The sequence below is a fragment of the Psittacula echo genome (genome assembly GCF_963264785.1).
Source record: "Psittacula echo genome assembly, chromosome: 4".
Lineage (NCBI taxonomy): Eukaryota > Metazoa > Chordata > Aves > Psittaciformes > Psittacidae > Psittacula > Psittacula echo.
The window spans coordinates 9208455-9224228 of record NC_137738.1 but is presented as its reverse complement, the minus strand read 5'-3'; the positions used below and the strand labels follow the sequence as shown (position 1 = coordinate 9224228).

Below are 15774 nucleotides of genomic sequence, written 5' to 3'. Positions count from 1 at the left end.
TAATGAAAAGAGCCAATTCTATATGATTGTTAAAACCTGCTTCACAGGCAAAAAACCCCCTAGTTCTACATATTTTTATCTTTCACTGTATAAAACCACTACTGAATTCTCACTAAGCAGCTAACATCTTCCTAGAATTAAGGGTTGTCTCTGTCTATATGGTGAGAGACACCAGTTTATAATGTCATTTCGTGGAACAGTTCCACAAGAACACTTCAGGACATACTGAAGTTCTGTCCTTTGTTCAAGATGTTGAAGGTGATGTGTTCGGCTGTTCATGGAACTTAACTAGGCAAGTGGAAATAAATTATTGTTTTTCTCACAAACAAAAAGTTTAGAAGCCATGCTAACGTCATTATTCAAATTCACAGTTGATACTGATTATCACACTGCCTCAGACACGAATTCGCGCAAGCATTTTAAGTGATTCAGAGGAACCAATGTATAAGTGGTTCCGTCACTGCTTTTTGATGCAGGAGGGCAATGGCCATTTCTCGTGTGGAAATTATGAGCGGATGAGGTCGTCTCTGTTCTGTAAATCTGGGCTTGCATTTCACAGCAACCGAACTTGCTCAATAAAATAAAGAAATCCCTGCGGAAAGTCTTTGTGAAAATGGCATAGAGGAAAGGGTTTGCACAGGAATTGATGGGGTAAAACAAAACCAGAAGGATCTTAGATTTGGAGACTGTGATGAGAGGAACCTTGAGCGAGGCTGATATTGCAAAGAAAGATATTGGTGCCATGCAGAGGAAATCTGTGAAGATCAGTATGGCCATGCGCTTGGCAATTTTGGTGTCACTGTTTGAAGAGACCACATTAGGGTTTCTCACAGTGAAGTAGATGCAGATATAGCAGGCACATATAATCATAAATGCGAGTACATTCAACACTAAAAGAAATACAACGTAACCCTGAGAAAACAATGTTTCTATATCCATGGGCAAACAGATGCTGACTTTCATGTAGCTGCTGACTCCAACTATGGGAAGAAGTGCCACCGTGAAAGCAAATATCCAGCCAAAAATCATTACAATCACAGCATGACGAAGTCGAACCTTGCGGTGCAGCTGCATGGCATAGGTGATGGTGTGCCACCTTTCCAGAGTTATCACAGTCAGTGTGTAGACTGAGAGCTCGCTTGCAAACACTGTAAAAAATCCTGCAGCATTGCATCCTGCCCCAGTTTGCCAGTCTATGGCATAGTTGTAGTACTGGCTTTTGGTCTGGATATCTACAGATGCAATAAACAACAGGTAGATACCTGTGCAGAGGTCTGCAAATGCAAGATTGCACATTAGAAAGCGAGGTACGGTGAGTTTGTATTGGCTGCTTATTAAAATAATGAGGACAACAGTGTTCCCAGTGATAGCTAAAATGCTGATAAACCATATCAGAACTCTCAAAGTGTTGTAGCCCATGATATCTTCGCATGGATTGAAAGCATCAGGTTTAGGTGAGCAAGCTACATTAACTACTTTATTGCACAAACCATAGTCAAATTCATTCTCTGCTGTATCAAATCCTATGCCATAGCTGGAACTATCATCTTCAGCTGCAGATTGTCTGCGTATCTTATTGCCAGGCTGCTCATCAAGGTCTTGCTTGTTCTGAGATGATATACTACATATTGGATGTAATTCAGTGCTGAAATTTTAGGAAGAGTAGAGTTAGAAACTGATGGTACATGACATACAACAAACACAAAATCATCCCATTTCCATTAACAGCTCAGTTTTCCTGGCTAGCTGATTACACAGACTACCCTGGAGCTTGAAATCAATAGTCTGGCTGGTCCTTATTTATAAAAATATTACATGGAAGTGTAAAGGGTTTGGAAACATCATAAAATGAAAGGGAAAGCCTAACATTTGCTTTAGTAACACTCGTGATGCAGTTATGCACGTGGATAATGCATTGTGTAAGAAGCCTCCCTTGTTTCAGAGAAAAATCTACCAGATTTCTCACATAACCTGTCACTGATAAGTTTTGTGTTTGGTTTTATTTTCTAGAGTATTAATTCTATGCCCTTCTTCATGCTTAAGCCCAACAGAAGAGAGATAGAAATCCTTTGGTTGAGATGACAGAAGGGTGATCAGCTTCATCAATCTCAGAAACAAACATCAAAATGTATCAACAGGAAATAAAAGGTCAGATTTTACAACTGCTTCTCCTAGGCTGCCTTTGAAGTTTGCTGTCCCAGACATGTGCATCCATAGTTTTGCATAAGATGGATCTAGGCCTAATCTGATTTAGGGAATACAACAGCTGACAGTGTGTTTCAAAACCAACACAGCTCAGCTCTGCCTACTTTAATCTGCAGCCCAGACATCAGTTTAGGTGTGTGATTTCTAGACTTAGACTTTACTCTTATCTTCCACCCTGACTTGTGATGCAGCTGAGAAAAGAGCTTTCTAGGCAAGTTTTAGGTTGAAAATTTTAAAGAATCGGTAGCAGCTTAAAAGGGAGACTTTTTTTTTTGTAACCTACTTTTACCCTTTGACTTCGTGCACTCTCTACAGCCTCCAAAAATCAAATTTAAAAGGTCTGCGAGGAAGGAAAACTAATGAAGCCCCAGCATCAGAAGGTGAGGGACATTTCCTATGAGGTTCTGAACATCCTCTACTATTATCAATATTTTTCATCTTGCCTGTCAACTGAGGCAAAAAACTGATTTTCTGTGAGGTCAAATATGTACTATGAAGGTCACAACAGCAATAACAAGGCATTACATTTTGCTCCCCTGTGTTCTGCTCGCATAAGGATGAGTGAGGGGTCCAGTGTCTTGATCAATACATCAACAGTTCTCTAGCTGAAAGGGAGTATATGCCCCCAAGGAGCAATAAAGGGATAGAAAGTCCCTCAGTTTTGAGGGAAAAAGGCACTCGAGGGCACTGAAAGCTACTGCAATTGGTGGTGCTTCAGCAATGAACTGAGGGAAGTGTTTTTATCCAGTCATTTCTCAGCTATGAGTTAAAAATAAACCTTTTCCGAAATTACAGAGGCACCACCTGGAGCTAAATTTGTCCTCTGACAAGACTGCTATGTAAGGCCAGTTAAATATTTCTGATTATTACAATCTATTAATTCTTGAGTTACTTTACAGTGAGTGGTCCCAAAGAAAACCAGGGTCCCACAGAGGTGTAGCTGTTCTTTTTGCTCTGAGGATGAGTGGTGAGGAGTCTTCTTCCTGGTCAACTGTGAGCAGGTAAGATGGGCAGTTGCAAACTGCTCTGGTACTGACTGCTTACCAGCTCTTTGCCCTTGAGTGTTTGCTCTTTGGATTGCGTGGTGCATTCAAAGCAACAAGTTAAAACATATTTTGGCAAGGGATGGGTCCTTGCTTTCTTGTGAGATGGTAGGTATCGTAACACAGTTCGTTTGTTCAGTCTCTGTGTAACCTTCTGTTACTGTTTAACATTGCTGTGCTCAAGCAAACCCTCTGAAAATAGAGAAAGGACAACTTAAAGTTAAAATGGGTAGAGTTCTCTAACAAAAATAAACAAAAATGACTACCTTTGCACAAGTCATTATTTTATGTGCTCCATTTGGATCCAGTGACAGCAGAATATTGTGTGCTGAGGAAACACGCTCAGCAGAATAAATAGTCCCAACCTGGGTTCTGTATTAAGCCCTATCTCAAAGCATTCATCCTCACCAAAAAGTGACACCAAGTGAGCTGTGAGCAGCTGATACCATGTTCTCATGAGACAAAGCCTAAACATGACTCCTGATGCTGCCATACTTCAAGAAAAAGTAGGATTTCTTGTGACAGCTCCTCCAAAGAATAATGACTGAGTGTAAGGACAGAGTCATATCAATGTCATTCTTTCAGGCAGACGGTGATCTTTATGTCAAAGAAAGCCAAAGGCTTGCTGAAGTTCATAATGGTCTATGTCAAGTTAAGGATTTTAACATTCAGACTCTGCCCTATCTGCAGTTCAAGGATATTATTTTCCAGTCACAGAAAAACATGAGGGGTGTTCAGCAAACTGCACTGGGCTTGTTCTAAGAAAGCAGTTCACCTTCTGTTAGGCCAGTGTGATAAATCTTACTGGACTGGAAAAATCCGGTAATATAATCATTACTGGAATGGGGGGGAGGGAAAGGAAAGCATCAAAATTGTTTTAATTTGCACCTCAGTGTGGAGGAGCTGTGCTTGATGTGACATGCTCCAAAATTTAGAAAGCAATGCTGCTGTAACAGGTTTAAGCTTTCTATTATCACAACAGTACCTGTTCACCAGTGCAGATGGATTTGGAACTTGTGATCAAGTGTGATCCACTATGGCAACTTATTTTATCTAATGTTCTGGAGCGCTGCAGAATTCTTAGGGAGGGAAAATCTAACGTAAATGGGGCAGGCAGAAAGGGGCCACACATCCCTGTCTTAATTCCTTCCCAGATTTCCTATATGAATACCAATTGCTGCAGTGATCCTTAGAAATGCTCTTCTGGAGGTGATGAAGCATCCTTTTTATCCTACCTGGACTACCTGGAAGTAAATAAAACATCCCCTAACAAACAGCATGATTTTTGAGACCCAAATGGCCACAGGAAAATTACCATATCCTGTGAAGGTGCGTGGCAAGTCAGGTCACATCACAGTTAACTAGTTAGTTTGACTTCAAAGGTACAAGTTATCTGAGTTGATAATACTCAATGAGAATCATTGATACGTGAAATCTCACTGCAATTTGCTAATAGATAATTAAAATAAGCATGGAAAACTACTTAGGAATCTAAAAAGACACCCTGCCCTGACTGTTGTTTTGGGTAGAAAAGGTCTGTTCTAGGTTAACCATTTTATAAATCACGTACAAAAATGTTGTGTATGTAAACTTGACAAGATACTGTATCTGTGGTGCTTGGTGGCTGTTTCAAGATCAATGTGGCTTGAAAAGTTTGCGATCATGCAGTGGTCCTATTACCCTCCTAAACTGATGGCCAAGTACCGACCAGCTTCTGTGTGAACACAGCTTTCCTTCCAGCTACCTCCTGGTAAGTTATCAAACTTTTCCTGTTGAATGTCTTCATCAGCAGGTCACAGTGACAGATGGACCTTTAGCTGGTGGGAGTTAAAGCCACAGCTGGGGAAAATGCTGATGCTAACACACCTATCAAAATGTATTATTCCCTTTTAGTAGAGAGACAGTGCACGGTGTAGCATGAACCTCCATGTATTGTATATATATTTATTTCTATCCATTTACTTACCTGCACAGAAGAGACCCGTTCCATTCAGACTTTAAGGAAGTTCATTTAATAAGATGAAAAAGGTATGCAAAGAGTAAGGTTCGTACAGGGCCATATAGTCCTTGACATGTCTTCTGCATCTCCAATGTCCCTGGTGCTGAAGGCTCTGTGGATCTCTGAACATTAGCCCTACCCTGAATCTGAATGGAATCATGCACCTGAATCATAGGATTTGTGAATATCTGAGCCCTAACCCTAATCCAAACCCTAATGTAAGCGGCATCATGGAGATGAGGCCTATGCCACGAGCATCATGTCTGGCCCACATAAGAAAGGTATGGAATGAGTAATGTTGGTGCTGGCCTGTGCATGCCTTTGCATGCCTTTTGCAGCCCAAGTGTCACTGGAGCAATAGAATTTGTTAATATCTAGGCCCTAACCCTAATGTAAACGGCATCATGGAGATGAGGGTTAAGTCGAAGCACCATGGCTGGCACAGATAAGAAAGGTGTGGAAGGAGTAACATTGGTATTGTGCAATGCTCACCTTGGCATGCCTTTTACAGCACCAGTATCCCTAGAGCTGTAGGCTTTGAGGATCTCTGCACCCTAACCCTAATAGATGCTGCCACCATAGACATGAGGTCTCCATCCCCAGCACCATGGCTGGCCCGGATAAAAAAGGTGTGGAAGGAGTAATGTTGCTGCTGTGCCAAGCTCCCATTTGATTGCCTTTTGCAGCCCCAGTGTCCCTGGAGCCGTAGGCTTTGTAGATCACTGAAACCTAACGAAAAGCCTACCCTAAGCCTATCCCTAAATTAAGCCACCACCATAGAGATGAGGCCTACATCCCCCAGCACAATGGCTGGCCCAGATGAAAAAGGTGTGGAAGAAGCAATGCTGGTGCTGTGCAATGCTCCTCTTGGCATACCTTTTGCAGCCCTTGTGTCCCTGAAGCTGCAGGCTTTGTGGATCACTGAAACCTAACGGGAGAGAGACGACGCTTACATCCTGACCACCATGTCTGACCCAGATGAGAAAGGTGTGGAAGGAGTAATGTTGGTCCTGTACCATACTTCCCTGGCATCTCTTTTGAAACTGAAGTGCCTTTGGATATGTAGGACTTGTGGATCCCTTAATCCTAACCCTACACCTAACTGTGACACTAATGTAAGCGGCATCATGGAGATGAGACCTACGTCCTGAGCACCTGCTGAGAGGCACCAGAAAGAAAAACAAATGAAATCACTTACTTTTGTCTTTTCCAGTTTGTAAATGCGCAGCAATGGCTGGGATAGGTGAAGTTTGCCTCAATCAAAGCTCTAAATTTGCTTAAATCAGGAAGCTTTTTTAAATTGTATGTAGACCTTGCTCTTAGCTTCTTAATGAGTTCTAATCCATGACTTGGCAGGAAGCTGATTCTCGTCCTTGAAATATCCCTTTAAGAAAACATAAGAAAATCTTGGTAAAAAGCAGATTTACTTCTCGACAGTGGATATGTGTTTTGGACTGTCCTACTCATTCTCAGAGTAGCGATTGGAAAGAGATCAGCTGGAAATGTACACTGAAAAGAGGATCCTGGGATTAATTACATGTTCCTCCAGGAAGCCTGAACTAATATCCATTGCCAACAACAATCAAATGATGTTAGTTTGGTCTCAGAAAAAAATCTCTATGTTAGAATTAGCAGGGACATAAACCATTAGTGCCATATGGTACTGGGTTTAGTTAATACCCAGTAAATACAACAATCATCCCACAGTACTGCTACAGGATAAAAAAGGCTGACAAAATCACAACAGAAGTTTGCTACATGAACATCACATCAGGGGAAGGCTGCTGTGGGAAAAGCACTAAACACAAAAAGAGAAACTCACATAGGGGTGCGTATGTGAGGAGAGGTTGGGATATCAGGTCTTGTATTCATTAGGAAGAGAAAGAGATCAAAGAGAGACACGGGTGAGTTGGTTCAGACTGTGAGGAACAAAAATAAGAAAACATTCCAGAGGTTTGAAAAATAAAGACAGCACAGACGGAAGCTGAGAAAGGGGCAAGATTACAGGAGGTTTGGAGAGACGTATTTGTATGGAAGGCAATTACTGTGTGGGACAGGTTATCAAAGGCAGTGATGGAATCAGTAGCTGCAAATGTATTAAAGAGAGGTCATTAGGGCTTTTAAAAGGAAACCCATTGCGCAAACACTTTGACCTGTACCTTGAAGGTGGTGAAAGGGAAGAAGGACCAAGGGTGCTCCATCTCCAGGCTAAGAATACTTGGGAACGCATCCCAGTGGCTTCAGGGTGTAACAGCTGGGGCAAAACATCCCAGCATTTCCCTCACCAAGGCACAAACTTGTGTCCCTTGGCTCATGACAGCAGGAGAGCACACTCCTGTCTCTGAGAAGCAACAATAAAATGAGCTGCACAAAATCCCCCTGTCCTCCCTTAGCCTCTGTGCTCTTATGGCCTGAGACTGATCCAGGATGCAGTGTTTGCTGAGGCGGCTCTGCTCTTTAGTCTCCAACAAAAGAAAGGAAATTTCCCTAATCAAGGAATTGGACTGACAATATTTGTAGTTCTCTCCATGACTCCTCCAAGGTACAGTATTCAATTAACCTAATTAATTAGCCAATTAATAACAATAAGGAGTCAGGACAACCTATTGTTTGACCTCTATAACCCAACACAGAATCATAGAATAGCTAGATTTTTATTATCATCATATTAATGCAGTAAAATGTCATGTGAGGGGGAGACCAGGTTTTAGCAGCATGTAATAAAGTTTAGACAGCTGCTATGTACCATATCCACATTTGCAACTCTGTTCTAAGAAACGAAATGAATACCAGGAAATGGCTCTGTTTGAGCTCACAGTTAGTGATAGTTAGCTTGGGGTGGCCAAGTCTAACAAATCCATAGACAGCTAGTAGATAGTAAAGTCAGTGATGGGTAAAGATGATCTTTGTATCCATGCTGTGCCTACAGCTGAAGCTTTGCCTCCAGGCTCTGAAGGGATATGCCACCTTCAACAACTGGACCATGAACTGTGGCAGCAGAGGAGCAAGACCACACTCCCCTACCCTGATCTGGGGCCATGACTTCTACTGGCAGGGCGAGACAGACCAGTGGAGCCAGAAATGCTCTGAACTTCTGCAGGTCAGGCTGAGAGCAGCCACGCTGTGGTCCTGAGGCTGTTCTGGGCCTGACCTGCTTCTCACAGGAGCTAAAAGCAGCAGCTGACAAGAAATTTTAGGCTATTAATACCTGACTTAGATACTTGAAGAGGTAATTAAGTTACAATAAGCAACCGTGATTGTTTCATGGACTGGCTGTTGCCCTTAGTATGCCACTGCCTAATGAAATATATATGTATGTATGTACTTACGTCTCAACAACTAAACAGCAGTTTTCTGCCTAAATCCACTGACAGCATCACTCATGGCATCATTGAGAGCCTGTGGAACTTCGTAAGGGCTCATAATTCTCAACAAGAGCATGGAAAATGTTTTCTTTGTCTTGTTAGCTAAAAATCTTTACTGAGCCCCAACTGTGAATAGGAGTATCACCTAGGCTTAAAAAATAGCTAAAATGTCACTGGATCTCTGGGCATCTTTAAATAATTTCATAAATATGAAATATTTTTCCATTATTTTCTTCTTATTTTTTTAAAAAAATTCTTTCTATGCTCATTATTGCACATAAGTTGGAGTGAGTTAGGGAAAGTGCTGTTGTCGGTATGTCTGTTAGGGATAGTTATCAATACACCACTGATAAGCCCTCAAACAGCAAACACAGACATTGTGAAGGTGGTTTAGTAACTTACTCCACAGAGTCACTACACGCAGACCTCAGTGCAGAGGTTCTCTGGGACACTGCTCTCTAGTCAGAAGCTTAATAAATTAAATAAGCATGATGAACAAGACAATAAAGTGGCAGTAGGAAATCAAACCAGAAAACATCAGTGACTGGAATACATGTGCTTGTGTTATTATTGCTTGGCTGCTAGTCATCAGCCTTGACAGCAGCCAGCTCAGGAACAGCAAAATGAATCTGACTTCTCTTCCAATCACTTCTCTTTCCCACTGGGAGTCTCTGTTGGATTAGCAAAACTACTGACCAACTGATGAGGTCTGAAAGGCACATAAAGAAACAGCAAGAGTTGGCTGGTGGAGCAGAGATCAGAGCAGAGATCAGAGAGTCACCAGTCAGACTGACTGGTGAGAAATATTTTCCCTGTGCTCTAGGGACTCAGCTGATAAGCTGGGGATTGACTGGAGCTGTCCTGTGGCCCCCATATGTGGATTTCCCATTGAAGACAAATTGCAAGGATAGGATGGACCACAGCCATGCCTTGCTCTGCACCCAAGTGAGGATGCAGCCAAAGAACTCCTAAGGACTTCAGTAAAAGCTGATGTAAGCCACTACAGCTCTGGGAGCATCAGAAGATGATTAAGTGAGACAATATGGCTGAAAATTGAAGCTATGAAATTCCAAGTTGGAAATACAGTGTATTTCTTTATAGAATGGTGGGAGTAATTAGCTATTTGATTTCCCTGCCTACCGTCAGAGCTGAAATCCTTTAAAACTTGATGTCTTTCTAGATGATGATATTTTAATTCAGCCAAGAGCTGTAAGCCTGGGAGGAACTGATTTACTGATTTGTGAAACTGTGTAGCCTGTACGAGGGCTAAGATTGGTGCTTTCTGATGTTACTATTCATGTTCATGTTTCTTCACACTATTTTAATATGCTGTATTATAAAACAGAAGTTGGTATAAATTGACTGTCGAAAACTGATTCAGGAAGATCAAGAATTAAAACAGCCTGACATTCATTTTAATGAAATAATGCAGCCTGCAACACAGATTTGATTGCAGCAACACAATTTGTCCCAGCAAAGATATAATCATGGGTCAGACATTTCCGTACGTGCATTCCTGATGTACACTACAGTGATGGATAAGTAAGAAGGCTCTTATCCTGATCTCAGTTAGGATAAAAAGGTAATTTCCTGTCCATAGAATAGCAGATGTATTGGTAATGGAACAGAAAACTTCTTACACAAATATCTCAGTGTTAGCAATTGAACTATCAAAGGAATCTGAACTACAGCCAAATCAATTTGATAAACTTCCAGAATATGATTGTATCAGCTATAGCTTGCAAAGAAAATGCATTTACTTTTCACTACAGGAAAGAATGCTTTTCAAAACTAACATTTATGATCTTATTGCTCAAATGATGCTTCACTAGCAGTCTTTTCCAAAGAAAAAACACTGTGAGGGAGTGATAGAATTGGAGCAGAATGCAGTAACCCATATCACATATAACTCAACTCTTTGTATCACAAGTGCACTGACCATCACAATGTGGAAATAAGGCCTTCAGAAGAGTTCTGATCTGAACTCAAGGCATTATTCTCCTTTTGTAGATTTCTAACCAGTCTAACCTCTGTGTAAAATCTTCCAACAGTTCCAGTGACTCCCTTTCCCCCTTTCTGGTTAACTCTTAGCCCTCTCTGGACATCCAGGATATATGAGCTCTAATGACTTGGTGAGACAATGTATGACTCCCATGTCTCTGTTGCAGCTCTTCTGTGTTGTGCCTTGTGCTGAGCACACAAGCAGTTGTGCACACTTACAGATGTTTTCAGACCCCACGGCAAACCGTTGAGGTAATGGTGACTGAGATCCATGAGCATTCTTACTGCAGAATTCTCTACTGCTAAAGTCTTTCTTTCCAGCTTACCACCCACCAAAGACACCTTCCTGTAACTGTATGAGATATATCTCATACCTAGCTATCCCTGTAGGCTAGGGAATTTATCTTCAGAATTAAGCCTTAGAGATGCAGGGGCAGATCTTCAGTGGTGAGCAATTCAGATTTAAGCACTCAGGACCCACTCACCTATTCTTGATCTTGCTCAACCAAAAAACTAAGCATTTTTCTCTGGAAAAAAAACAAAGCAGATCTATTCTCTTACAGAGTTTAATCAGTTGTGGAGAGGAATCTGGATCTAAATTCCTGGATCCAAATACTCCCCAAAACTTGAGAACAAAGTAAAAATATGTATCTAGACTGGAATTTCACTTATAGCTTCCAATATATACCTCTAGTTTTGAACTCCAATGTTCATGAGATGTTGAGATCCAGACTGGCATTTGTATGTTCTTCTGTATTCTCTTCTAGGTAGTTAATAATGAGAAAAATGATATCTGAATATTACTTACAAAACAATAGGCCCACTGGCTCCTTGGAAGACCTCATTTGGTAGTCTTTCGAGGTTGTGATTATCACTTAGATTTCTGAAAAACCACAAAAATATTCATGCTAAAACAAGCTGAGATTAAAGCAGCCCTTGTAGTAGTTACTACCTTCTAATGGTTGCTTTTGAGAATAGTAAACAACAGAAATTGTTACAGCTCATCCAGGAAGGTTCCATTAAATGCATGATCCTCTATTTCCCGAATCCCATTTTTATTCAGCCATCTGTAATAGAGAGAAAGCTTTCTTATTCATGCTTCACAACTAAAATGTATATAATTCACATCCATGAAAGGAATCTCAAACAAATAAAATTACTAAATGCATATTCAAACGGTGACATGTCTATAAATTCTAGCAAGTAGTATCCCAGGAGCTGGAGGAAGGCTTTGGAAAGTAGACATGAGTAGGGCAGACAGGTGCTACCGTCAGAGATGATAGCTGGAGCAAGGGCAGAGCTGATGAAGTTGCTGGTACTGGAAGCAGCAGTGGAATCAGTGAGGCTGCTCCAGCTTAATCCCAGGACGGGTGAGACCAGGATCTTTCCTGCTAGTGCTGTTGGTGCCACTTAGTTTTACTTTATTCAAGATGCTTTTTAAACACTGGGCCACAGCTTAACCTTTGCCAGGACCAAAGGGGGGTGGTGGTGCCAAACCTCCCAGGAAGCGCCTGATTCCTCCTACATCTGCTGCCTTGAGAAGTTACACTCCCTGTCTGCTCTGCTGCCCCAGTCCCACCTCCCCAGGCTTCCTCCCCCAAGAGGAGATAGAGGTATGAACCTGGGAATCAAAGCTCCTGGGGCTTTCTGCCAATTTGTCACTGAAGTGCATTAACTAATTAAGGTTTAATGTCCTTCCCTCTCTTCCCTTCACCGTCCTAAAAATTTACATTTGGGTCAGTTATATTTATCGTCTTTATGATGCAATCTTTCATCTCGCTTTAAATGTCACTTTGCAACTCACACCCTCTCCAACAGGCAGTGACAGGTCTGATTGATGGCAAAAATGGGCTGATTTAATTAAACTGTCAGCAAACCTGGACGTTTTGTTTTTAACTCACACTGAAAGCTGGGGATGTGAGTGACCCACTTAGATAAGGTCTGAAGTGGTGAGCTAAGGTCAGCATGAAAAGCAGTTATGGGTCTGGCTGAAAGGATTACCCTTTTGACCATGACAGGCAGATGTACATAGCTCTGTGTCTATAATGTCTGTAAGGTCAGATGAGGAGAACTGTCACCGTCCCCTTCACTTGCAAGCACTATTAGGCAGGAGTTAAGCAGGCACAGAGGAGAGACATGTCCCTGCTTATAGCATTTAAAACATCTATTATATTACATTGATCTGGTCCATTCATAACTGTCAGGCTGATATATATGCTTTTAATCACAGATTAGCATTTACTGCATTCTTTCACTGAACATGATGCTATGAAATGAGATACTAAGGTTGTAAAACCAGTCACTGTTGCCATACAGTGTGGACTATACACTCCCATCACCTGGCTGATTGAATTCAAACAGTAAAAAGAGTAAAACAGATTTTACCTAAATCCCAAGGCCTCATTATACTACACACAGACACGTTTCTGTTGACACAAACTCTCCTCTCCCTTCCGGCCTTACCAACTCCACTAACTCTTACATTAGCAACAAATGACAGTGGAGGCAGAGATGCAGAGCTTGGACAAGGAAAGCCTAATCAGGGACTGTCAAAGCACACAAGCAGGGCCACTATCCAAAGGGAGAACTATAGCGAAGTCAGGACATCATGTGAGCAGGTGATGGTGGCCAGGTCTTCTTGTACACATTGCAGGAAGCAGGGCAAAGCAGCCACAGCTTCTCTGGGCAATCTGTGCCAGGGTCTCACCACCCTCACAGGGAAGAACTTCTTCCTTACATGTAACTAAATCTCCCCTGTTTGAACCCATTACCCCTTGCCCTATCACTACACTCCCTGATGGGGACAATATTGATGGTCTGACCTTGCTCCCATAAAGATCAATGTGAGCCCATTCAGTCAATCAGATCTTGCTTGTCTACTTCAGGATGTGAAGCAAACTGCACACACACAGAGTGGGAAAGTTTTCCAGTCTGGTCACTGGTTAGGTGAAATGAAGACAGCTTGTTAGCAAGCAAACAGTAGGTTTTGATATACCAACAGAAGCAATCAAAGAAGTCAGATAGTTCATTAAAATACATGACTGTTCAAGTCAAATGTAGAGCCATCTAACCATGCAGCTTGAAACTGTGTTGCGAACTGGCCTGTATCAGTGCATTAATATTATGTGCATTTCCACAATATCTACATATATTTTGTAGGAGTAATAAATGCCTTTGAATGATGTGTCTGAGTGTAAATATTTATGAGTCATGCTACCCTTTTGAACACAATTTGTGTCACATGGAGCTGTTGTTGTAGGTGGAATATGTTTAACCTTGGCATCAGTAATTGCTAAATATGCTGTATGCTGTGCTTCTAAAATAAAAAGTAGGATTAGAATACAACAAATACTCACAAAGGCATTAATTTTTCATGGCAGGATAACAGAATACGTGGATTTCAGGGATAGGGAAGAAGCCTAAAACCTCAGATTGAACGTGGAAACTTACGGAATAGTGCCCAACCCTTGACCTTACTCAGGAAAAAAAAAAAAGAGCCAACAAGAAGATCAATGAATTTTCTAAGTCTTACTCACAGAATCAGATTTTCAGAACTGAGGCCCATGAATGAGTTCCTTTCAATTGTACGTATATTGATATTGTCTTGAATATCCCTGAAAATTAAAATTCGGTATTTGTGTCATCTATACAATAATAGACATTTTTGTACCTTTGTGAGCCTTTCAATACTGTACACTATTTCCACCACAATATTTTTCCATGTATACAATTTGAGGAAATATTATAGACAAAGGGTAACAAATTAAGTTGCTAAGATATTTTGTCTGCAGAGCACAAATGATGAGTTTTCCTGGTAAAAAAGGCTGAAGCAAAACGTTTCCAGCACCCCCATACTTTCCTCCCAGATAGGCTGAAGTCATTAAAATGCATAAAAGCTTTGGTCTCATAGCCCTCATAAGGTCTCATAACCATTCATGAGGTGGATGAGATGAGATAGTTCCTTCAGCAAACAAACTACCCAGAAAATGCAAGCTGAGGGGCTGCGAGGCCACCCCTTCTTGCAGCCTCCCAACCAGAAGAAGGAAAAGTCATTAGCTTTTTTGGCCTGACCTACCAACCCATGAATCATTTTCCCCCAATGCCCCCCCAGGTCAACAGGATTGCTTATAAGCTTTGTATGTGCTTAAGAACTTAAGACCTGGGACCCCTGTCAATGCAGTTTGTTGGACTGACAAGTAGGCATGTCAGTCTTTCAGCAGTTTTGACTGATATAGATGTACATTCTGTTGCTTGCTCAAAATAGACCTCAAAGAAGTTAAATAGGATTACTCATAATTTAGACTGGGATATGGTTGTTTTCATGCTGTTTCTGTTGGAAAGCACAGTATGAAATTAATTATCTGAAAGCTTGAAATTAAGTGTGGCTCCTAAATTATCTCATGCTGACAGCTGAGTATGGCCACAACTCTGCATTAAGTGATACTTACGCAGAGGCCTCATTCTGCAAACTACGGTCAGCAGAGGTAGGAGTAGGGAGGGAGTGTTGCATCCATGCAGTGAAGTGTATCCCTTTGTTAAAGATCTGCACCAGCCCTTTATAAACATCTGTGACTAATCGAGATGTATCTTTGGGACTTAAAATATTGGCACAACTGAAGCCAATGGGAATCATCTTATTGACCTCAGTGGGGCCAGAGTTTTAACCAACGTCTAGTCTGGGACTCAAGCAGTATCGAGTCCTACTTATTCTCAGAGTCATAGAATAGTTTGGGTTGGAAGGGACATGACATTAAAGCCCATCCAGCTCCAACCCCTGCCACGGGCAGGGACACCTTCCACTAGAGCAGGTTGCTCCAAGCCCCTGTGTCCAACCTGGCCTTGAACACTGCCAGGGATGGAGCAGCCACAGCTTCTCTGGGCACCCTGTGCCAGGGCCTCACCACCCTCACAGGAAAGAATTTCTCCCTAATGTCTTATTTAAATCTCTCCTCTGTCAGTTTAAAACCTTTTCCCCTTCTTACAGCAAAGTGAAGTGTTTCATCTGAAAAAAAACCCAAATCTTTTGCTCAGCAGGGCACAATAATTCAAGTCTAGTTAACACTGATGATAAATGTATATAGGTATATCTATTCCTAGGAGGAATCTGTTGCATTTGCTTGATGGTTTTGGGGAGCCCTGAAGTGCAGTTCTCAGAATTACA

The 15774-nt window shown here is 41.6% G+C and overlaps 1 protein-coding gene across 1 annotated transcript in view; it reads right to left on the bottom strand.

The window, feature by feature from the left end:
- Positions 1-384: 384 nt before the first annotated feature.
- Positions 385-15774, bottom strand: part of FSHR (follicle stimulating hormone receptor) — a gene marked incomplete at both ends in the record, with an annotated part of 76842 nt that continues 61452 nt past the window's right edge. Inside the window, 5 exons of the mRNA XM_080615005.1 lie at positions 385-1645; positions 6446-6631; positions 11422-11496; positions 11612-11680; positions 14150-14227. Coding sequence (XP_080471131.1) covers positions 385-1645; positions 6446-6631; positions 11422-11496; positions 11612-11680; positions 14150-14227 — 1669 coding nt within the window. The remainder of the gene's footprint in view (positions 1646-6445; positions 6632-11421; positions 11497-11611; positions 11681-14149; positions 14228-15774) is intronic.